At 40.6% G+C, this 23,984-nt stretch overlaps 3 protein-coding genes across 3 annotated transcripts; 1 reads left to right on the top strand and 2 right to left on the bottom strand.

Moving 5' to 3' along the window:
• The first annotated feature begins 603 nt into the window (after positions 1-603).
• On the top strand, positions 604-2,360 carry LOC117734790 (galectin-2-like). The gene is made up of 5 exons (XM_034539057.1): positions 604-670; positions 1,329-1,420; positions 1,555-1,634; positions 1,821-1,992; positions 2,214-2,360. Exons 1-5 carry the CDS (start codon positions 604-606, stop codon positions 2,358-2,360), a joined length of 558 nt encoding a protein of 185 aa, XP_034394948.1.
• A 1,844-nt stretch (positions 2,361-4,204) lies between these two features.
• Positions 4,205-9,702, bottom strand: LOC117734789 (interferon-induced very large GTPase 1-like). Its single transcript, XM_034539056.1, is given in 6 exon segments — positions 4,205-4,218; positions 5,169-5,329; positions 5,573-5,771; positions 6,369-6,639; positions 6,641-9,466; positions 9,694-9,702. Coding segments are annotated over 6 exon segments (3,480 nt in total).
• A 3,725-nt stretch (positions 9,703-13,427) lies between these two features.
• cdc42ep1b (CDC42 effector protein (Rho GTPase binding) 1b) lies at positions 13,428-22,120 on the bottom strand. Its single transcript, XM_034539644.1, has 3 exons — positions 21,958-22,120; positions 16,600-18,247; positions 13,428-14,571 (listed from the first exon to the last, which is right to left on the bottom strand). The coding sequence occupies exons 2-3, from the start codon at positions 17,051-17,053 to the stop codon at positions 13,940-13,942; spliced, it is 1,086 nt and encodes a 361-aa protein (XP_034395535.1). The 5' UTR covers positions 17,054-18,247; positions 21,958-22,120; the 3' UTR covers positions 13,428-13,939.
• Positions 22,121-23,984: the final 1,864 nt, after the last annotated feature.

Here is a 23,984-nt window from a genome sequence, read left to right as displayed (position 1 = left end):
GTTTTCAAACCAATATTAAGATAATGTAATTCCTTCCAAGAAAGCCTTCAAGGTGTAATCTTGGGATTTTACTGCCCTCCAGTGGTCACAGTCGGTAACGGCATCGTTTTAATTTGTCAAACTAGCGTGTTTATAACGCTAAAATAACACACTACCACTCACGGTAATACATTTCAAACTCCGGTGCTCGAACTGAAGCCATCCGAAATGAAATAACAAAATGTTCTCTTAAGAAAATACACAAATTCCTCATATGTGAAACATACTTGGCAATAAACGGTTCCGACTATGATTAATCGAGCCGTTCCGACGAGCTTGATTGCCACGTGACCGATATTCTTACAGTAAGGTGTAAGTCAACGAAAACACTTTAAATCATATGTTATATGACTACAGCCAATGAATATGTTAATGTAACAGTTATCGCAGTTCCACACTACTTAAAGACGAGTTTCAATACTGCCCTCCAGTGGACAAAGCCTGGAACTGCCACTCATTATTTTCATAAAGTAAGTGACAATGCAAACATGAAAGCACTTCCGGTATGTACTTTTAAAATAAAGGGATCAAGCTCTCCAACTTGATTCCGCTCCGACGTTAAAGATGAATGTAACGTCAGACGGAGTGGAGCCGAAGCTCGTTTTTGGTCGCATTGATAACTATGGTTTAGGTATTTATCACACTCGATTTAATGTCATCTCCACTTTGTGTTCAGGTTGACATTATAATCTTAGGTTTTACTGAGGTGATATATAGGTCAGTAAGAGACAGGAGAGATTGGTAGATTATTAAAAAATAATCGTTAAAATCTTAATGAAGGCCAAATTAGTTATTATAGAGACATCCAGTGTTATTGTGAACAAGCCCAATAATCAATAGTAAAGCAATATAAACGTATTTGTATTCATTTATTATTATTTTTGAATGATTAGGCATTTAGGAACAACTCAACAGACTGGTTGAAAAACAGGGACAGTGTTCTGCAATGTATTCGGTTGTGCTTTGGTTCCAATGTAATCAGTCATGTCCTCAACGTGCACAATGGCTCCCAATCAAAACATATTTAAATATCTCTTGGCAGAGTAGTTTGTTCAAACACTGAGGCAGCTGTTACTCACAACTTGTTCTGGGATTAAAGAGACAATGAATCTTTTACTAAATGAGTTCAACAGCAATGATTACATTAGAGCAGGGCATCTGCATTGAAAGGGTTACTTGATTTTCATGATGATCAACAAGTCATGTTGAAACGGTTCAATGTCCTTTGTACTTCACATTATAAATTAGGTGAAACTTCACAGTCAGGCTACTTTCTTTATGTCTTCTAGGGCAGCAGACTGCTTGTGTGCCAAGACCATCCTCTTACATCTTCTATTTGCTCCAGGACTGTCCACCAACGCCAGCACCCAAAATGAGCATGGTAAGTTTCACTGCTTTGTTCTGGCTTCTGTTTCAATTTGCTTCTGTAAATTGTAGAATAAAAACACGAGTTCCAATCTTTTATTTTCAAATTAAATGGTTTGTAACCCTGAACTGCACAATTGTGTTTCCCAGCAACTTGAATTGAAGAATGTGCACATCAGAGCTGGAGATCAGCTGAAAGTAAGGGGGGTAATTCTGCATGATGCTGAGAGGTGAGCCAACCAAACATAACATTTGTTTTGTATTGGCTTCTTAACTGAATCAAATTAAATGGTGATGCTTATGCAGATGCATTGTGGAAAACTGAAAAAAAGTGACACTTTTATAATTATGGTTCATGCTCTGAAAACACGTCAATATGAAGAATACATCTATTGTATAATCTCTGATCCAATCAGATTCGAGATCGATCTCGGCCGTAGTGCAGACGACCTGGCACTGCACTTTAACCCTCGTTTCCATGACGATACTGACGGAGCCGTTCTTGTTTGCAACTCAAAGGCTGCTGGTTGTTGGGGCGAGGAGAAACGGGAAATAAACAAGCCCCTACAGAAGGGCACTGATGTCAAGGTGAGGCAATCTGACTAAAGGGACTGAGAATGTGTGTTTTGTCAAGAAAGAAAAAAAGCTGTGGATTTTTAAAAATGCGTACAATGGGTCAGTTCACCCAAATCACAAGAAACACATTTCCTCAATTACCTTTAGTGATATTTAGCCATGCAGGTATATTTGGTTTGGAGATGTTTTGAGATGTCTGCTAAAAATTAAAAGGTATTACTTTTCTATTTTAGATGGTGTTGAAGCTGACCGGAGACATGTTTGAAGTGGAGCTTCCTGGTGGACATGAAGTCCAGTTTCCCAACCGTGATGGCATGGACATCATCAGCTACATCAAAATTGCAGGGGACTTCAAACTGACTTCCTTCAAGATCTGCTAAGAGATACAATTGTTGTTACACATGATGGGATGTTTATCAGTTTGGTTGAAGACAAGACTTTGAGACTCAATCAGTTATCGTAAGAAATATTCATCACTTTGATATGTAGAGCTTGAGTGAATTGGAATTTAGCTCTAAAAATGTCCTGTTGTGTACAAGAATATAAAATGTTTAAATTCAAGTGATCTTATTTTATTGTCTTTGAAGGGTTGAGGCTTAATCCTGAGCTTTGAAATGTCTTTCCACAACAGTAACACTAAGTTTAGTATCAGGGGAGTCGTGAGAGAGCAGCGATCCAAGAGACACACATCGCTCCAAAAATAGAGATTACCTGTGTAGCCTCAGTGGACACAATAAACACAGTCAAGAGAAGTTAACTGATGGCTTTGTGCACATAAAGTATCTAACAGGACCAATGTGTCACTTTTATTACAGAATACACACATATCTTTATAGTCATTACTGCCTGACATGTATCTCCAAAGAGTGCATCATTGGGAGTCATTTTAATCTGACAGATGCCATTTCAGTTTAGGTCTTTTCATTTTTTGCTCCGTCCAAACAATTTAAGTATAAGATCGTACTCAAAATCTTTGCTCTTGTCACAAATTCTTTATTATTTGATCAACTTCCTGTTGTGTATTTCCTCTTCATTTTCTTTATCTGTGTCCTCATTCATTTTTGCAATAGACTCTTTATTTCGTCACTTCACATCATAACACGTTTGTCTACACAAGACAAGAACTCCTTCAAAATGAATTAAGTTCATGACCACCATCTTAATGTTGATGTTGAATATCCGGTGTTCAGATGATTAATATAAGTAATCATGGTGATATCAATTAGCTAAAATATGTTCCCTGTTCATCTGTAGTGTCTCCCCTTAACTACTGGCTACCTATTCAATTATTACAGGGTATGTATGTTTGGGAGGAATTTAGAGACAATTTATACTGTGGTTATTATTTACTGTACCTATTCTATTCCTACTATTACAGGATACAGTATGGCCATAACTGAGCAAAAATCTGGACGTTTCAGAGAAGATGGAGTGCAGATATCGTAATATAATTATGTTTATATATAATCCTTGTTCGAGAACCTTTGTTCTTGAGCAGTGAACAAACCGGGGCAAAGGTCTTAGAGGACTAGTGTGTAGGATTTATTGACATCTAGTGGTGAGATTGCAGATTGCAACCATTTGTGTCACCAAATTCAAGCTGCCACTTAAAAGTAAAAAAGTGAAAGGTATTTAAAGCTTTTCCCTCCAGATGTTCCTGCGGTATATAAGTTAACGAGAAAGGACACGTCTTACAGACAACCCAGAAATGTAATGCCTGTGGCCATGACTGGCTGGAGTTGAAGCATAAAAACACTACAGTACAAGACATACATGCTCGGTAATCTTTGGTAGACTTAAAGGTGCACATTGATAAGAAACACTAGGAAACCTGGTCTTTCAGTAGATATGAACAAGTTATTTTTATTGTACCATGACAGGTTACACTTAAAAGATTTCTTCTCAATGACTTGCGTTGTTTACATCTGTTTACAACACTCTTGGATATCCGAATAGGTAGGATGCAGTTAGTTTCTCAATAAAAACAATACAACTCTTAATTGTGTGGATATAATAATAGATTGGTTGAAAACACAATTTAACACTTCAAATATTGATTGATAATTATGTGAAAACATGTATTACGATTGTCAGCAGTGTCGTGGTTATATTGGCTTACTCACAAATAGAACGAAAAACAACAAAACAACTCACTGTGTGAATATAATAACAGATTGGTAGGTAATAAAACTCTGAGGTTATACTTCACTCTGTATAATCTCCATTATGTGTTGGCAGCTACAAGCTCATGAGCATCTTAACAGAACAAATTCCATAACAAAAGCTTCGGCATGCCAAAACACAAACATGCAATACTCATGACAGGATGTTCAGTTGCAATTTTAAGAAATTAATTGAACAGGTTCACAAATAAATATGGCTCACCCTCTCAAAACTCTTTGCTCTTTTACTTTATGAAAACAATGTTCATTTACAGATATCCTCACAGACCAACTTTGTAGATGAGTCATTGACTTGAATTGAATATTCTCATTTTGACAACGTATTTCTGTCGATAGATTCTCCATATTACTATTGTTCTTGTGCGCTCTTTTGTTTTAAGTGTTAGTTTGCATAAAGCGATCTGATATCTGTGTCCCAGTCTAATCACGTGTAGTTTGTAATAATTCATTGATCTGTCCACATTTATGACTCAAACAACAATCCCTGTCAATGGTCAGATGATCAAAGGTCACATAATATTGTTTCATAAGAGTCTGATGATTGAATAATCATGTGAAAACGATTTTCAGCAGGGTTGTGGTTGTGTTGGCTTCCTCACAGATGATCCAAACTTGTAATAGCTCGATCCTTAGAGTAGGTTTTCCACATCAATGGAATTCGACCATTGTTCTGGAATTTTAATTTATAGTGGTCTTCCAGTTCCTTCTCAAATCGACTGACAAACCATTTCCAAAATTCCAGCATAGACTTATCAGGGGTAATATCCCATTTAGCGAAATGTGGGCCAGCAGTTCGGTACTTTTTATAGGGGACGAGCACTTTTGAATTGCTATTTGGATAGAAACTTTCATCACTTGCAACATTTGTTGTGCAGAACTCAATAGCAAGTTCCACCGAGTTTATTACGTGCATCCCATTAACTGCCACACATCGATGAAAAGCCACGCTGTGGTCCCCATCGTGATTATTTATGAGGTTGGTGCAAACAGCTGAACAGAACGGACACTTTTCCCAGCAATAGTTATCCAGTTCCTCGATGAGCATTTTCTCAGGCTTCAGCTTGAATTCCTTGATCTTATCCAGTGAGAGGCTGCTCAACTCCTTCATGACGGATACATGACCTTTCTGGATCTCTTCTTTCAGAAAGTCAAAATCGTTCATGTCACTGAAGTTTTGACAACAATCTGTGTTGAATGTTAGCTCATTTTTTAGCAAACTGGAAAATGCCTCCACCCACACGTCAAGGCCTCCCTCTTTTCCTCGGACTTTCTCTGTTGCAGTAAATAAAGCTTGAATCACCTCGTTTTTGACTTGTTCAACATTTTTCTTAAATGTTTCCGGTGTTTTCTCTTTTTCTTCTGTGAAGATGTATTTCTGTACTTCTTCTCTTATGTATGGCTCTGCTTGCCTCTTTGGGTTTCGTATGTAGGCGATGAAGTCATTAAAGTCCTCTTTCTTGGCGAGTGACTTCAACATATGTTTCTCAAATTTGGACCTGTTCCCATTGAATGCTGGGAAATTGCTCTTCATCACTTCAGCGAGGTCACTGGCAGTCCTGTTGCAGACGGCCTTAACGGTGGATCTCTTCAGCTTGTCACAGATCAGTTCTCCAAGCACAACAGCAGATGAGCTTCCTTTGCAGAAGCTTTTGAAAATGTTGTAATATTGCTCTTTCTTGCTTTCTACATAGGAGTGTGCATCATTGTTCCCTTTGAATTCCATATGGGACTCTGACAGCCAACTCCCTGCTCTGTGAAATACATACAATAAGAGATCAACTGTGAACTCCTTCTTTAGAGCATATGTCTTTTGTGATTCAAATTCTGTCACCTTTCGTTTGACTTTGTTGGCCACTTCTTGCAAGTAAGTTGCACTGTAGCCTTTTGTAGCTACAGGTTTGCTCATAATTAACTCAAGGGCCTGTTTTTCAACATTGTCAATGAGGGATCTGATCTGTTCCTGATCTTTAAACTGAAAATGCACCGTAATGTAATTGCTCACTTTTTCTGAAACAAAGTCAAATACTTTCTTAGCAGCAGCATATGATGTGTTAGTTTTCCTCTTATTGTCATGACATTGTTGTCCTGTGCTACACGGATCGTGATGCTTGGTCACAGATACATATTGAGCGTAATCACCAGCCGTTGTCATTTGTTTGTATCTGTCACTGATTTTGGATTCTCGGATGAGAGAATATTCAAAACCAAGCTCCGTGAGGACTGTTGATTGATCTTCTTCATAGCAGATGTCCTCAATAGGTTTTGTATCTGCAATTAGTTCTTTAACCAAATCACTCCAAACACAGTTGAACTGCTTGTGGAGATCCTTTTCATCTTGGTCCTCGTCCTTTAACCGATGAGCGAGTTCTTTGCTCTTTTGTAGCAGCTTGTTCTCAAACTCTGTCTTCTTAGCATCGAGCTGTTTACAAGCCTGTTTCTGCACGATGACTTCATACAGTTTTTTTTTTTACTCCTTTCACTTGTTCATCATGAAACTCCTTGATTTTGCTTTCAAATCGGCCTCGCCACTGAACCAACATTTCTTTGTCTCCGTCATCATCAAAGCATGTTGCCATTTTGTTTTGGATTTCTTCATAGGTTTTGTTTGATACTTCATAAAGATGATTGAGCTCGACCTTGGCAAGTGTTCCATTTTCAATTTTGGTAAAAAGCCCGTTCTTAATGGTCTCCATGTTGCTCCTCAGTTTCCAGGTCCAGTTCCCATACTGGACCTCAAGTTTTCTGTACGCTGCAACTTCAAGTGTGTTTTTGAAACTGAAAACAAATTCTTCGTTCATCAGGGCATTCCACAGGTCCTGAATTTTGCTTTTGAACTGCGAGAGAGTAATCCCAGCTGACTGTGAAGCTTTGGAGAGGATGATGGTCTTCAGCTCTTGGACACTCTCACTATAACCTGGATTTGGAGGAGCCATAGGTGGACTTCCCTCCCAAAGCTGGGCAAAGTATTTCACATCTTTCTGCACATCAAATGCAATTATGTCACTGAAGCACTCGGCAACACAAACCTCCTCTTTGGCTGCTAGTTTCGTCATCTTGTCCAGTTTTTCTTGCAGACGTCGCTTCCCATCCATGTTTTTCTCTGTGGCAGCAATATCTGTAACATTCTGGTGAACAAACACACAACTTGGAGAAAGTTTAATTTTCTTCATCCTCATGAAAGCCTGAACTACAATCTGCAGAACATCTTGCATCTCAGCCGGGTTCTCTCCAAAGATGTTGATCAGTGTCATGTTTCCCAGACCAACAACAAATGTTGCCAGTTCATTGTCGTGTTGGAGAGTGGCTTTACCTTCCAACTCAAGAGCACGCAGTCCTTCAGTGTCCACCACGAGCATGTAGTCGAACTGAAAGTCTTTCTTGATCTCCTCTGACACTTCCACCAGCTGCATGAAGGCACCTTTGGTGCACCTGCCAGCACTCACTGCAAACTGCAACCCAAACATGGCATTCAGCATTGTGGATTTTCCACTGCTTTGTACGCCTAACACTGACAAAACAAAAACTCTCTTGTCACCCAGTTTCTTGATGACTTCATCTAAAATACCAGAGATCCATGTTAAAGGTACATGACCTGCATCACCATCCATCAGCTCCATTGGTTGTCCTGATATCATCAGCTCTGCAGCCAACTCAGGGTATTTAGACCAGTCAGTCTGTCCCCTCTTTGCTTGTTTCTGTAGAGCTGCATGAGCTTCATAGATCTGGCCCATTTCTCTGAAGATGTGCTCCAAGCCAAACGTTGCTGACTGTACTTTTGTTGATATTTCATCAAGGTCAGTTTGCTTTCTTTTTAGCAGAGCAGACTTGTCCTGCTTCTTCTTCAAGGCCAAGAGCTCCGCCCACTTTTCATCATAGGTTTGGAGAATTTTAGAGAGATCGTCTGTGGAGAGGGCATCTATTAATATCTGAGTCCATTTCAGAAAATACTCTTTTTCTGTCGCTGACAAAGATGAGAGGCTTTCAATGAACACTTTCATCGGTTCACTACAGGAAGCTCTGCATTGTTCTTGACGTATTTGATTCAGTTTCTCTAGCTTTTCACATCTCTTATTCTCAAGGTTTCCTTTGAGGTGATACAGCTCTTTGTTGATTTTGCACCAGTCATGCCACAGTTGGCCTTGACAAGAAAGATATGTATCTTTGATCTTTGAAACATCCATCTTCTGAAGCAAGTCCACCATTATCATTGCAGCAGATTTCCCTTTTTGGCAGACTTTGTCATCTTCATCCACTTTGACTCCAGAAACTTTAGCCATGGATTCAAGCTGGAAGGATGAATGTGGTCCAGACAAAATCTTTACGATGATTTTTTTCAGTTTTTCAGAAACCTCTGACTGGCTTCTGCCGTTTAAACCCATTTTGTATTTTCCCTTTTTCATCTGGACAGCATCACTATCGTTCTCAGCAATGAGAATAATGAGAGGTTTTGGAGACTTGTAAAGGGCTGAGATAACCGCAGATCTGTTGTCACCTTGTTCCAGAGTTGGTACAAGAACAACATTGACTGAAGATTTGTCAGTCAGTATGTCACGCTGTTTAACAATTGACAGAGCATCTCCGTGAAGATTACAGAAGGCAATGCAGTCAGTGAAGGCATCATTGGCTTTTCCAGCAGGGCAGTACCATGCAATCTCTGCCACACCATCCATCAGATGGCGAAACTTGGTGCTACCTGGGCAGTCCCTGTGGAAGAAGGTGTTGTGACGGTCGTTGATCAAAGTGTTCATCAGCTGAGATTTAGACAGAGATGGTGAACCCAGGCGGAGAAATGACACCAAGGGTGTCTCAGCTTTGCAGATGGGCATACTCTTCATGGTGACAATGTTTGAATTATCTTTCATTTCAGTTATCTTCCATGTTTTTCTTATTTGTCTGAATGTCCACAGGGGACAGTCAATACCCATTGTGACTTGGTCAGGAACAAGGAAAGGTAAGGCGTACTGACATTGTGATAGCTTTGTAATCATGTTCTGCTTCAAAAAGCTGTCTGAGCAGTGAAAAACTGCCATTTGAACGTCCATTGGATGCACGTGAGTCATGACTTTTGATTGATCAAAGTCAACATCAGTGCTGTAAAGAGCATCATCATCATCATCATCATCATCATCATCATCATCATCATCATCATTGGCTGTATCATCAGTGAAGGACTCTTCAACAGGGTTTGACTGGTTCACCTCGGGACTGTCTTGTCTCACAGGCATATATCTGGCTCTGTAGTCTAACATCATCAACCTCTGAAGAAAAGTATGAGCTACATCTTTCTCAGATGTGTCATGGTCCTGTTTCACAGGTGGACCTACTTTGAGAAAATCTGCTTGTGACAATTTCTGTTGTTTGTCTTGAAGGTGAAGTCTGTCAAGCAGTGTTTCAAATTCTTTGTGATATTGTTTCTTCTGTTTGATCCCTCTCAGAAACTCCACTGACTCCTGTTAATAAGTAATGTATGTAGAACATTATAATAAAATTGGGATATAAAGTAAATAATCATAAATGTTGATGTTCTTACCGTATCCATGTTTCTACTCATATCCATAATGAAGGTACCTGCCGTAGAATAATGAACCGGATTGTGAGACAATCAAGCATGAGACAAGCTATTTGAAACTAATACTTTCTTCTTTGTATTGATAATAATTTGTAATGTTGACTTTTTCCTTGAAGGGTATTCATAAACATATTACCTCTTTCAGCTGCAGCCGATTGTACAGGCTTTTTTCAGATTCTCCTCCCACTATTGTGTCGTCGTCATTCTTTGCATGTTCGACATCAGCACGTTGTTTCACCGGCTAACACTAAGAAAACAAATCATTTCACTCAACATCAGTTAACCACCCATCTAGCAAATTGTCACCTTCATGTTGTGAAGTGCCGAGACAAAGAGCGATTCACCGTCCCTACATTTATCGGTCAGAAAAGAGTTGTCGCACCGATGCTCCCTGCTTGAGGAAGACTTGGGAAGGAAGCTTGCCGGTGAGAGTTTGGTGAATATCTACATGAAGCAATCGCCCTGTGGGCCCAACAATAGCAGGGGTAGGCATTGGGCTGGGTGCATTGTCAGCCAAGCGGCAGGCCAAGGCGGGGATCTCGGGGTTCCAACCCCTGGCATAGTAACACTGGCTTTAGTTGTGGAATCATGGCCGTACCGTACCCACCATTGAGGTCCCCAAAGTCAGGACCTATTTTCTGTCTAGATATGGTACAAAGCCAAGATGACCTGCTTGTATTTCGAATTTGCTCGTTCTCTCGCTCACTGGAGACAGTTTCTAACTTCCCTTTCATTTGCCTCAAGTTAACCTGAATGTAGTAACACTTGTTAACAACTACCGACAGCCACATTCTGTATCTACATGGACTTACAGGTAAACCTGAATGTAAGCAGGTAACACTCGTTAACAACTACCAACAGCCACATTCTGTAACTAGCTGGACTTACAGGTAAACCTGAATGTAAGCATTGTAAGTTCACTTTGAGCTAAACTCCTGTCTGTCATTGACGAGAGACGTTACTTGGCAGTGAGAGTCAGCGCAGCAGCCTCCCCAAGGTCCTAGTGCCCGGGGATGGTCATTGGATTGTATGATCCAGATAACTATGTGCTCCTGTGTGGTTGCGCTGCATTAAACAGTGATGTTGGTTTAGTCAGTTTCAATTTCACTTTCATCCCTATATTCATGAGTTTACTTTCTTCACAGAGACAGAGAAAACATAAACAACTGTCAATCAAAGCTCAACTTTGGGATGGGAATAGATACAGGACAAAATGAGCAGACTGAGAGAAATAAAAATGCAGGTGAGAGAGGAGCAGGCGTTGACCATCGTGCCCACTTTTGTACCTTTGCTGTTCAACAAAAACTCACCTGATCAAATTCAAACTATTTCCTTCCTGGAGATTATATATATATATATAGTATATATAAACAGTGGAACTTATAGGCTCAATTAAAACATACAAACACCTAGCATAAATATAATGTAACGCTTCAGTTTTATTGTATACAAATATTAATGAAAATTCAAGATTAAAATGAATAAAAGAAGATGTATATATTTCTAGCAAATAAGTTTCAATAGACTTTTTGTAATAAACATTGTCACCATTCATTTTAAGAAGTATTGTGATCATTTTATCTTCTTCTGTATTTTCAGATTTTAGTTAGAATCGTTCATTGCAACATTTAACCTGATTCTCATGTAGAATTTATACTAATGTCAGCTGACATGTTTTCAAAGCTTTTTGTTATCCAATACACTTTAGCTAAAACTTGACTTGAAAAGATAGGTATCATTATTAAATAAACAATGCTGTATGACAATGACTACTGAAGACTAAACAATCTCACATTTACCTTTGCTTTAGCTGCACTCCCCTCCAGCTCGCCCACTGCAGGTTCAAGTAAAAGGAAGCAGATTACAAAAACAAGCATAAAACTAATAGTTTTGGGTCACTTCACCTTTCAAAAATAGTTCATTGACATGATGGAGGTCCTCTAAGCCAAATAGACATAATATGTGTTTTATTTAATTATAATTATCCAGATCTTGCAGAAATGCTAAACAACATTTAAAAAAAATGAATTATTTTCTCTTTGACAGATTTGACTGCAGACTCTCTTACAGCTTCTGTATTGTGATGGTTTTCCACCTCCATCTTATCAGTTATTCATGCTTTCTAGAATTGTAAGACAAAGTCAGTTAGAAAAATACCTTATATCTTTTAGGAAAATAACTTACACAATAATTTAAATCTGTGGAGCAGTTTAGAAGTGGCCCTGACAAATAACAACAAAGGTTCATACTATTATGAAGTAAGTAACTTCAGAATATTAATATGAATGTAATAAAAGAAAAATGTATAGACAGACAACTACTACAAACTCACCTTTGTGTTGCATTAGCTTCACCTGGTCTCTGTAGCTGCGCTGCCTTGTTACAAATCGTTGTAATTACCACAGAAATCACAATATGATTCGTAGCTCTGTCCCTCACAGATACTTCCTCTCCACTTATTAGGCGTGATGTGTTGAGCTGAAGAGTTCAGCATCGGCCTTTTAAACCATTGATGACAAAAGGTGAAAATAGGACAGGTCTGACTCGTGATTTCTGCAACACCTGATAACACAATATTGAAAACACTAAATTAACCATTAACCAAACACAGCACAACGCCCAGTTGTTAAGTTATCATTTGTATTGTGAAATTGGTCACTGTAACAATTATTAAACAGAATTATGACCTGATACGCCAAGCCCATCCCACCTGCTATCAACACATTTGATGTGATAAGTATAACGAGCCGAGAACTTAATCAGTGATGAGAAACCATGTGACTTCAAGCTACTTGCAAAGCTACAAAAAGCTACAAATTCAGGCTTGTTTACTAAACCATTAAATATCTACCTGAAGATCCACTGGTATTGAACAGGGCCAGGCCTGTAGACGCTGTTACTAGGACTGTAGTATAGATTAAAAATGGGCCATTTGCAATTGCTTTTTGTAATTGTTTTTATTGAAAGTGTTTTCTGTGTCAGAATGTTATTTTAATTTTTTTGATGTTCATTGACCTGCTGTAACCTGTTTGTACTTTTTTATAAATAAAATACCAAGGCAATTCCTTGGATGGGAAAACCTATAAAACAACCAACCTGATCCTATACTGCTGTGATTGATATCTATATTAATTTAAAAATGAAGATTCCAAGACTCCCTAAAATGTCTTCTAGGTCTATATGGCTATATTTTAGATTTGAGTTGTGGACCTCGAACCTAGATTCAGAGATTCGGTTTTGGCCTCACTTCAAAGGAACATCAATGGAAAATGTCCAACTTAGTTTTTATAACACCACTATTCCTGATTACAGTTAAGTTGTTGAAAATACATGCGCTGTTCTCTATGTACATATGGTGGCGCTGTTCTGATGTCCTGGGCTCAGGCCTACTGTAGTAAATTAGATCACAAGTGGGGTCTAGTGTTGGACCCCAGAAGGGCAAAAGGTTTTGACTGCTTTCCCGGTACCAGTTTGTTGTGCTTCTACTAACCGTGCGTTAATTGTTGGCACCAAGGGACCGGGTTTATGTTGTACCACGGCCAAAGAGAATAAAAATGGACTGTAATACAAAGCAACATGTCTGTGGATTACCTGATGCAACTCTGATCAAAGTTAACGCAAGGTGTTTGAGACTTGACAAGAGCACGTCAACCAGGTCAGTTCAGGGGGAACAACACCTCAGTAGCCTTCAGTATTGAACTGGGCTCCTTTTACAATCTTTATTTATTAAGAATACATTTTTGCAGCATGCTTTTGTATTACGTGATTATGTACAGTGTAAAAAAAGAAAAAATCACCATTCAAAATGAATTGTTCTCCACTGTAATCAGTCTGCTGTTCTTAGTATAATTAGTGCAGATGGGACAAACTTCAGTCACTTTTACATCTTTGTTACTGATAAAATTAAAAAAGTTGTTATTACAAATCCATTTTGTGATATCAAACTCAATCAGTGACCTGTATTTTTAGAATAGTTAAAATAATCTATAAAAGCATTGCAGCAACATAGTGCAGAGAGAGGGGACGATCCAGGGTCAAGATCAGCATCAGGACCAGGATCTGGTCTTTGATCAACGTCGTCCCCCATGTAGATGCATGTGAGAAGAGGAAGAATGTTGCAGTGAACCCAGAACAGGTCATGGGAGGGTTCCTATAGCTTTATTGGATCAATAAAGTCACAGCACTTTTTCAGAGATAGTTTCACCTTCTAGACTTTGACCACTTCCTCCTCTTCAGAAAAGGCATATGATGTTTTACGGCTTTGGGAAAATGCAGGAGAAGTGGCGTCGCTGCTCGTCCTCGTTCCCTTTGTGAAGGACCCTGCGCCATAATGACGAGACAGCACGTCAGCTGCCCTCTGGAACCTTTCTGCCTCCATTGCAGGCTCGGCTCTCCGAGGAGACCCAGTGCACTTGTCTGGTATCCTCGGTGACCTCCTCTCCTCCTCTTGCTCTGTCCAGTTCCTGCTACAAGAGTGCCCCTTGTTCCTGCTTAATGACCCACCACCCATGGAGGGGTTGGGTGAATTCGCCCCAGGGGTCTGCACGGGCGTTTCTGTTAGAGAGCTGTCGTCCTCTTCTTCCTCTTCCTCTCCTTCTTCTTTCTCACCTGCTGCCTGGCTGTGATTGGACATCTTAAGGTAGCTGGGGTTGTCAATCAAGCTCAGTACCTCAGACATAAGGGAAGGGCCAAGGTCGACAGTGAACGAGGTGAGGGAGTCTGAGCGTGTCAGTGTGATGCAACTGCTGTCTGGTAGAGATCCTTTCCGGACGTCTCCATCCTGAAATTGTCCGTCAAGGCGAGAGAGGCGGGGCAGAGTGACAAACCCAGACTGCAGACCTGCAAACAGAAAGAAGAAGAAAACGTCACTGAAATGATCTGAGACATTCTTAAACCTGACTCTATGAATGTATGTTACATGCTACATTTTCAATCTGAAGCCACTTTGCAAAGTATAAACCTGTGACAACACTTGAAGTGATATCCAATCTAAAACAGAATTAACATTTTTATAAACAAAAATACCTTTGAGTTGGAAATCAGATAATGAAGACTCGAAAAAGCACACAGAGTTTTGCTTTGAGGTAAAAGCTACAATCCGAATAATTGTATTTGTGTAGTCCCAATATCCCAGAAAACTTGACATACTGCATTTTTGCAATTTTGGCTTTTACTGTGAAATGTCACACAATTAATTTGTATAATTTTTGAGTGGAGAAATGAAAGTGACCAAGAGGAAATAAATTAAGTACATACTGTTAAATAGAGCCAGTCCAGTAATTACATTCCTTCACCACAGGGTGGCAGTATTTAACAACCCAGTAACTCAACGCTGTAACTTCCTTGCCAGACTAAATGTTACATACAGTAGAAAACAGGAGTACATGTAAGGTATGGTGCCACTGAAAGGAGCGCACAGGGAGAAGAACAAGAGGGACGAGAAACAAATGTGGAGTAACAGAAATCTTTCCATGATGGGAGTCCATCAAATATCCTGATGAAGGCCTCAAGCTATAACATATCTATCATAATAAAGTGGTTATATAAGTGTTGCTGGAGCTGTTGCTATGAAGTCAAATGATTTCAATGAAATGGTCATAAATGTGTATTACATGATCTTCAAATGAAAAATAAGAATGACAAATGTATGCGATTTGTGTGCAATTTTGGGTATTCAGAAATGTGTGTTCCAAACAAATGCCAAACAATTTGAACAATGTGTACAACACATATTGGAACAAAATATTCACTTTAATTTACTTATTTTTCTTTGCAGTATTATAATCTAAATTTAAAGTTGTTTTACTCTAATTCATACCCAATAGGTATACAGTATACCGGTAGATAGTGACAAAATATGTCACAAACAAATGGCCGAATATGAACGATGATGCAGGCAAACTGAATACTGAAGACAAAAGGCCCTCATCGTCCTTCAGTTCACTGACTCTCCATACCAGCTCCACATCACTCAGTTTGGGCAAATTCCACATGAATTGGGTAACTCATCTGGAGACGGAAGAGGGGCTTTCCAGTCCAGGCTCTGCACACTGCTGCCTGATAAACTCTGATTGGTTGGCAGATATAATGAATGCTGTGTTTATGCTGAGCATTCAGATAGTGACACATGCTCACAGAGACGACAGGTAAATGCCCACTAAGTATCTTTCCTTCTCTCAAACCAGCTGTGTGTGTTTGTGTTTATAGACCTAATGGTGGACAGTTGTTGCCTAGGTGATTCCAGATGACTCAGAAGAAGGCTGTATGTTTGCTGGTTGTCTTGGAGGTATGTGGGAGTGATGTTGAAAGGAGGGCAACCTCAATATCTCTGTTGGTGTGTTCACCGACATTTATAGTCCTGTTGGGACCAAGTCAGCTCACCAGCTCTTCATGCTGTTTGGTCCAAAAAAAGGAACAACTAGGCCAACCTTACACATTAATTTTGTTCCATCTCCCTCCTGTCAATATGAATCCTTGCCATATCCAGTCTTCAGCTGTTTCAAAGGATTGTTGTCTCATGCTTGTAAATTATGATAGAAATACATGACAGAAATAAAAATTAATAAACATCGAAGCACTTGAGAGTCAGTCTTGGCTTAGCTAAAAGCTCTTTATGATAATGCAAGACAGGCTTTGTATGCTGTCAAATGAAAAATGGTGTCCATATACACCTTTAAAGGAAAATCATCCATCTGAAAGCTGAATCAATTCAGTGTGTTTGTTTTTTAGCAGCAATGTCAACATATTCTACAGGATTATCCTAGAATTAGCATACCATGGATGTGAGACAGTTTGGAAACTGACATTTGACATTTAACTTTCCATAAACCCCCCGTCCCATGCAGGATGTGATTATAGATATCTCACCGTATGTGCAGAGGGAGTCATCTGTTGAGCTGATGGAGCTGGAGAACAGCATCCTCTGAAGGCACCCATTAGGTGAGTCCACGTTCAGCTGGGGCAGGGAGATGGCGTTCTTGATGATGGGTGAGACGTCCGGTGGTGGGGACGACAAGTCACGGGAGCACCCCCGCGGCCGCGGCACAGAGTTTTTCCGCACATGCCGAAAGGTGCGTGTGAAAAACCCGGTTGTCCTGGAGCTGTTTGCCAAGTCCGGACTGCCCGGCTCCCTGATGCCCCCGTAGTTACTAAGGAAGGAAGTGTCACCAAAAACTTCCCCGCCGCGGCCAACATGCATAGTATGCCGGAAGTCGGCCAGCGGCGGGCTGATCATGTCCACAGAGAGTTCACTCTTGAAGCGACGTTTCCCCTGAGAGCCAGACACAAGGCCTTTAATCCCTGGCAGTTTACCCAGACTCATGGTGGCAGAACAGTTGTACAATTACCCTTTAATTTGAATGAGAGCGCCTGAGCTCTGAGCACATGTCAGTCAAGTTTAAACTCCCAATTTAGGGTCCACTGTAAAACCAGAGAAAGAGAATACAAATAAATTAAAAGTGGGGACAGTGAGAACAGAAAACAGAAATATGTGGTTGCTCAGTCGGCAGAGAATGTGTGTATAATCCATTCTCCACATGGCCAGAGCCAAATATTCATCCACTGACGGCCTACGGTTTCTTTTTGGGAGGTACACTAAAAAATGCCAGTCTCTCTCCCTCTCAAGCACAGCTAGTACTGGACATGAACAAACTCAGCTCGCTTCCGCAGCTGATGAGTTACAACTGTTGCCACAGTTCATGCGGTTGGAGAATTTGGGATCTGGCTGGACTCGTCTTCAGATTTAGTTCAGCGAATGACAGTTAAGATCCGCAACCGCAAATAAACTGACAAACAACTCAGCTGGTCGGTGAGACAATAGGCTGAAACAGACCTTTAAGGATTTGGAGAACTTTCTTGTGGTCAGTCTCGACCGTATTGTGCACCAGCATACACAATTTTCCAGGTTTAGGTTTCAGATTAGCCAAAAAGGTGGAATGAATTAGTTTATGTCCGAGGTGTTACTTTTCAAGAAAAAGCCAGCTAAATGTCAACACTATGTATCTTACTGGCAGAGAGTCCTTTTTTGCATGTGTCTTCAATACATCTCAACTTCTAGGAGTCCAAGTCCAGACAGAGAGAGGTTGGGGTCCGCTGACATGCACCGTCGCTCCCTCTAAAAACGTTTATCCATGTGTGGCACCAAACTGTCCATGGGACATCCTGTCGGCAGGTCTGTCGCCCCGCTTCTTTGTTTGTCCTCTGTCCCCCTGGTACCTCTGGACCTGCGATGTCAGCCCTTTGAGGGGCAATATAAACAATCAGAGCAAAGGAAAAAGGAGGGCGATGCTTTCTAGAAAAGGGTAACAAAGTATAGTGCCGTAATCCAGCGACTGTTTTGCCTGCATCACCCAGGAGGGGGAAAAAAAAGACTCATCCAGGATTGTCCATGCACTGGATTAGCTGCTAATCCCTTCTGTCTTCCCTCCCTCACTTGCTCTCTGCCTTCTTCAATCCACTTAGTTCCCCGAGGGTTTCCAGGTAGGGGGTCTTCTGTGTTTTCATTCAGTCCAGATAGCTGGGAGGACAGACAGAGAGAAAAGTCAGTGACGTAGACGAAAAATTAAAACGTTCAGTTTTTAAACTTTGGCTTGACGGATGCATGCTGGGAATATAATTCTCTCTCTCGGTTGGCTGAGGAGTCAGCAGGTTCTCCAGAGTTTGTTCAGGGACTGAACTTGATAAACCTGAGGGCAACTGGAACTTTGAAGAGTCGTATGTGTACTTTCTAAGTCTCATATGATAAATATTACTTTCAGTACAAGCACTTTACATTATTCAGAACGTTTTTATAATTATACAGCTTTCATGTATATCTACTTAAGCACTGACGCAATAAGGAGATTAGTCAACCCAACCCAAATATTGAACTATTTTGATAATAATTCTATCTTTATCCAATTTTGTACATTACATTTCTCTAATTAAACTGAATAAAAAATGTGATGTGACATAAAAATAAGAGCCCCATGTCTACACATGTCTGCGCCACACTGAGCTGCAGAGATGCCAGATCCATCTCAGATTTATACACAACATGGACACCATACATCCACTTCTCCAGAGATAGAAATGTTTCCTAGCCTGTCTGCTTTTCCCGGATGTATTCCGAAACACCTTCTTACCGTCTGCTGAAGAAGTGACACCAGGGCAAGGCGAGTACTGGTGAACTCCAAACATGTGACCTCTCCAAACCATAGTCCGCGTTGGATTAATGTCTGAAACTTCTGCCAGGCCAATCTGCCCATGTGCTGGTGCCACTCTTACTGGGCACCGGCCTGGGCTCAGATTACCTTCCCTAAATCTGTAACTAATCCCAGTTTTTCAAGCGCACAAATGTTCAGGGGAGACCATCACAAGGAGCATTCCCTGTCTGCCAGCTAGACATAGGAACGGGGGGAATCAATGGTGAATGTATGGGCGTGACAGAAAGAGTCATCAATTTAGAGTGACCGTTCATAAAGCGGAGGGAGTGGAGGTAGGATGGATTTTAGCCGTTGACAGACCGCTTCTGATCCTTCAGCTCAATAACATTTAGCTTAAGGGAGCGATTAGGGCCTGTGGGGCACGGGAAGGTGAGAGGTAGATAAGCGGGGGAGACAGACATCCACTGTCACTGGCAACACCTAGTTTGGTAAAAAAAATCAAATCATATCAGAAATGTTGGCTACCAGATTGACGACCTTTAAATATAATTTCCATCCCGAAAACCATTAATATATATTTTTTCTCTTTTGTCTGTCCTTAATTTTGCTGCTGCATTTCAGTCATCTGATGATAATTCACAGCTTTTCATGCCGTAATTAACTTGTTTTATCCGGCATTTATAGCTTTTATCCCCATACCAGTCTTTTTATATGGTTTTCCGTCTTCCTTTACGGCTTTGTGAGCCATAAACACAGCTCAACACAGATCTCTTCATATACAATAAAGTGTAAATACCAGCACAGAAATTCACTCGGGGGACTTCATTCAGAAAATCAGCCTCATTAGGGATACACAGAAAGACATTTAGTTCGGCTAAACATGTTATTTAACCTGTTTTATGTGAGCTGCTTGACTGATTGCAGAGGCAGAGACAGGAAAGTAAAATGGGAACAGCTTGCAATGAGAGCAGACCAGACACCAACTATTATGGCCATAAAATAAAGAATCTGAGGACGCTGATGAGAAACACATTTTGACCTTGTATCTTTATGTGTTTTTTTTTCTTCTTCTTTCTTTTACCAGACTTCTATTTTCAGCTCTCAACCTTGCTGTCTTTTATCTCTCTGTTTATCCCTCTGTCGCAAACACACACACACACACAGACGCCGTCATGTTTCCCTTCTCTGTCACTGTCCTTGTTGTTTGTATGTGTTAGTCCAACATCTGGTCCCACGGAGCCACAAATTGTAGAACTGGGATCTGATGACATTTGAGGAACCGTTCAATCCCAGTGGCTGAGCGTGAGATACAGCTGTGTGCTATGGACTTACAAACACACACTAGGCCGTGTCGCAGTGGGTCAGCTCTGAGGTTGCTTCATCCACGAGGGCCTTTTAAGCACGGAACCAGCAAACTGCGGTTGAGGTCAGTACACCCTGACCATTACACATGACTCCAAAATACAACATGCACTCCCTCAGTTTACAAGGATCTACTGCTGCGACGTGGCAAAACACTTCGAACTCTGCCAGATCTTTATGGTGTCTTTATGTCTCTGTACTGTGTCCCACTATGTATGGTATCTGACTGTAATGACAGCTAACTGTCATGAGTTATGAATAATACTATCCGATTGTGATATGTGTGTAATCATGGGTTTGTGCCATTGTCTGAAGGCATCAGACTGTGAGCACAGATATGGGTGTCATATCTGAGGACTGTAACTTGTAAATTAACATCCTGTTCACTCCCTCTCACACTTTCCTAAATGCACTACCAAGTCAACAAAATAGCTCACAAGAAGAAGCATTTGAGATAAGAATTTTCTGCACATTTGACCTCTTCAACTAGTTCAATGACTCCTTTTACAGCACAAAGTAAACATGACTAAACAACAGCAGGCTAAGCAACCAAATCAATCTTTGTGGTCGGGTTTAACCCTTGTCATGGATTCTTTATTTTGGTTATGTATGGGACTTTTTATCAATAGAACGAGAAATGAGGCTCATTCCATTTCAATAGACATGCTGAACAAAGAGCATGAGTAAATGTTGCCTCTTCAAACTTCCACCTGGCAAACAAAAACAGAGAGGCACAGTTAAAGTGTCCGCATCATTCAAATTCTTATTTGAAAGGGATGTCCATTTCCATTTCCAGTGCTCACTATCACTTTAGATCTTTACGATTTTTCATGTTGTCCTATTTTTGTTTTCATAATGATGACACGTCACCTCTTGAAAACAATAGGTGCAGCTGTCTTCATTGTGTCACCTCACAATCATGTAAAAGCTACAATCACATTTGAAATCACCAAGCAAACCCAACATTTTGCACGGATATTTAGTTGAATGTTTTCTTCCTTGTTTGCTGTTGCAGTGTCGACTGAGGACCGACTACGCTGCTGCAAGCACAGAAAGAGTGTCCAGATGATTGAATGGACGAGAGACAGTCTCTAGTACGCCACCTCCCTGACAGGTGGCCAGTCCACTGATCTGAGATCTGGCATGTCCCCAAGACAGTTGGTCTGTGGTCTCAGTGGAGCTCTACAGTGACCAAGGGATTTTGATAGCTTCCACCACACTTTTCACCACTTATACACAGTTCGAAGTCATATAATAGAGCACCCGCATTTCACACGTTCTATTAAAATATGACCTAAAAACACAGATCAGCACCGAACTAAAGGGAAGTAATGTTCCAGAAGAGGATGTACAGAGGGTAACATAATGTAAGTGCTCATGATATTTGCACATTGCAAACACTGATACAAGGGTGGGTCGTAATGCCAAATGGCAGCTTATTATAATGTAGTTTTTATCTACGTTGTCAGGAGACTCTCTCTCTCTCTCTTTACATATATTTTACTGAATAATAATGCACTGTGATTTTATAAGACAGCGAGACTTAGCGGCTGCTCAGACTGCGCACAGAAATGCACTCGCACGTGTTCGTATATAGAAAGCCAACAAAACCGGATTAGACGTCGGCCGTGTGGTAATTTACTCCTGTTGATTCATCCAGTGCTCGTCAGGCAACATACATGAAACAAAGTTATTTAGAAACTTTTCAGAATAATCTCACCTTGAAAGAAAGTAGTGCCGTCGAAAAAAACACAACTTCACGCCCCGCTATTCTCTGTCATCCTCCTCGTTTTGCGGTCCGCACCAATATGTTTCCGCTTGGACATGAACTCTGCGTCGGTGCAGCGGCTCTGGGCTGCTGCCGACAAGTGGAGTGGAAGGAGATGGAGAGCAACAGGAGGAGAGAGAAAGACAGGAGGAGGAGAGGGAGGAGGTTTGCAGGACTCGAAGCGTGAATGAATAAATTAAATGTGTGTGTGCGTGTGTGTGTGTGTGTGTGTGTGTGTGTGTGTGTGTGTGTGTGTGTGTGTGTGTGTGTGCGCAACAGTTCAGTATTGACTGTTGAAGTTAGTCTCTTCAGGTGTGTGGAGCACAAGGGGCCACGACTCTCAATAAGCATATATAGCTGATCATGTACACTCTCAATTGGAGCAAAACTATGAAAACAAATCTAAAAAATATAAGAGCACGACAAGGAGGGAAGATATAAAGAATAAAACCAATATGTAAAGGAAAGACACCAAGCACATTCTCATGTGAGGCTGAAGGCTGCAATAATAAACCACTGTGACTCTTCCCACACTGTCCTGCCAGGGTGCGCATTATGTTTTGAATTTCTTTGGCTTATTTGTGTGTGTGTGTGTGTGTGTGTGCATGTGTGTGTGTGTGTGTGTGTGTGTGTGAGGAGCCTCCTGATGCTTGGCTCAACAGGTCTTAACCTTGATTCCTCTCAGTTTTGCCTTAAAAAGATGTAATCTTTAATCTGACGGCTGCAATTAATTGGATATGTAATCAAAACCAGGGGATGTGCAAACACAATGAAACAAACTCACACACGCAAACACACACAGTTGTCATTTCTCACTCAGCCCTGTAAACACAATCTCAGTACAAAAATACGCTCATCACCAACAATAGGTTGCATGTGTAAAGCACAGTAAGACATTAGCCCTATTTTAAAGGGTGTTTTTTATCATTTGATGTGATCTTCAGAGGTGTTTTTCACAGTTTGACATGTATCAGTGTAGGCTACGTCTGTGTTTGCTAAGAATGAATGTGACGTGAGACAGCTGCAAAGTGTCAGAGGCGCTCTGATGAAGGCGAGCAAAAGAAAACCGGAGGACAGAAGGGCTGATGAAAAAAAGGAGACAGAGCAATGACAGGAAAGTCAACACCTTGAACTTACAAAATGCTGTTGAAAAGGTGGTCTCTGGAAAGAATTGTGAGAGCTTGTATTTAATCAGTATTGTAAGTTAAAGTGCATAGACCTGACAGAGAGCTATAACAGAGAAATGTTATCCAAAGGGGGAAAAAGCACGACGCCCATGAGCATGAAAGGAGGAAAGAGAAGGAGGTGGAGAGGAAGGAGTGCTAGTCAAACCGGATGAGAAGTCTCAGAGACAGAAAAATATTTTCTTCCCAGGAAATGACTTTCTCACAAATCGGCGAGGCAGCCAAGAAGCTTTGACTGTTTTCAGACCCTTAAACTTGTTTAGTGTTTAACAGCTCACTATTATTACTGTCACTCAGACACTAAAGGTTCAAGAGTGTGTGGGGTGATGAGCTTGATATATGGAGTGGTACATGAAACAAGTCAATCCCTGTGTTTTTGTTTGGACTGCGCTCCTGTTTCCGTAGATTTTGACTATCCAGGAAGCTGAGTGTTGGCCCACAGACAATAGAGTATTGTAATGTCAGTCCTCAGTGCTTTCTACGACTATCATAAAAACAGGCATGAACACACAGACACAAACTGAAACAATTAGTTATATCTGCCACTGAATAGAGAAGGTTCACATGGAACAATGCATGTTTGACATGTCATGGTGTCAAGCCTAAATACGATACATGGTAGTATATTAAGGGTTCGAGTTTATCGTTTCTTGTTGTATCTGTCATCTGAAAAAGAAAATATCATTCCTGGTCTAATTGGTAAGTGGTGGTGATATTGTTCAGGCCAGTATAGTCCTATAGTGGTCAAGTATGACCAGTGACTCAGCAAGGGTTAATCCGTCGTCCCTGTATATC

The sequence above is a fragment of the Cyclopterus lumpus genome, chromosome 8, assembly GCF_009769545.1.
Source record: "Cyclopterus lumpus isolate fCycLum1 chromosome 8, fCycLum1.pri, whole genome shotgun sequence".
Taxonomy (NCBI): Eukaryota; Metazoa; Chordata; class Actinopteri; order Perciformes; family Cyclopteridae; genus Cyclopterus; species Cyclopterus lumpus.
This window is presented reverse-complemented; position numbering and strand designations above follow the sequence as displayed.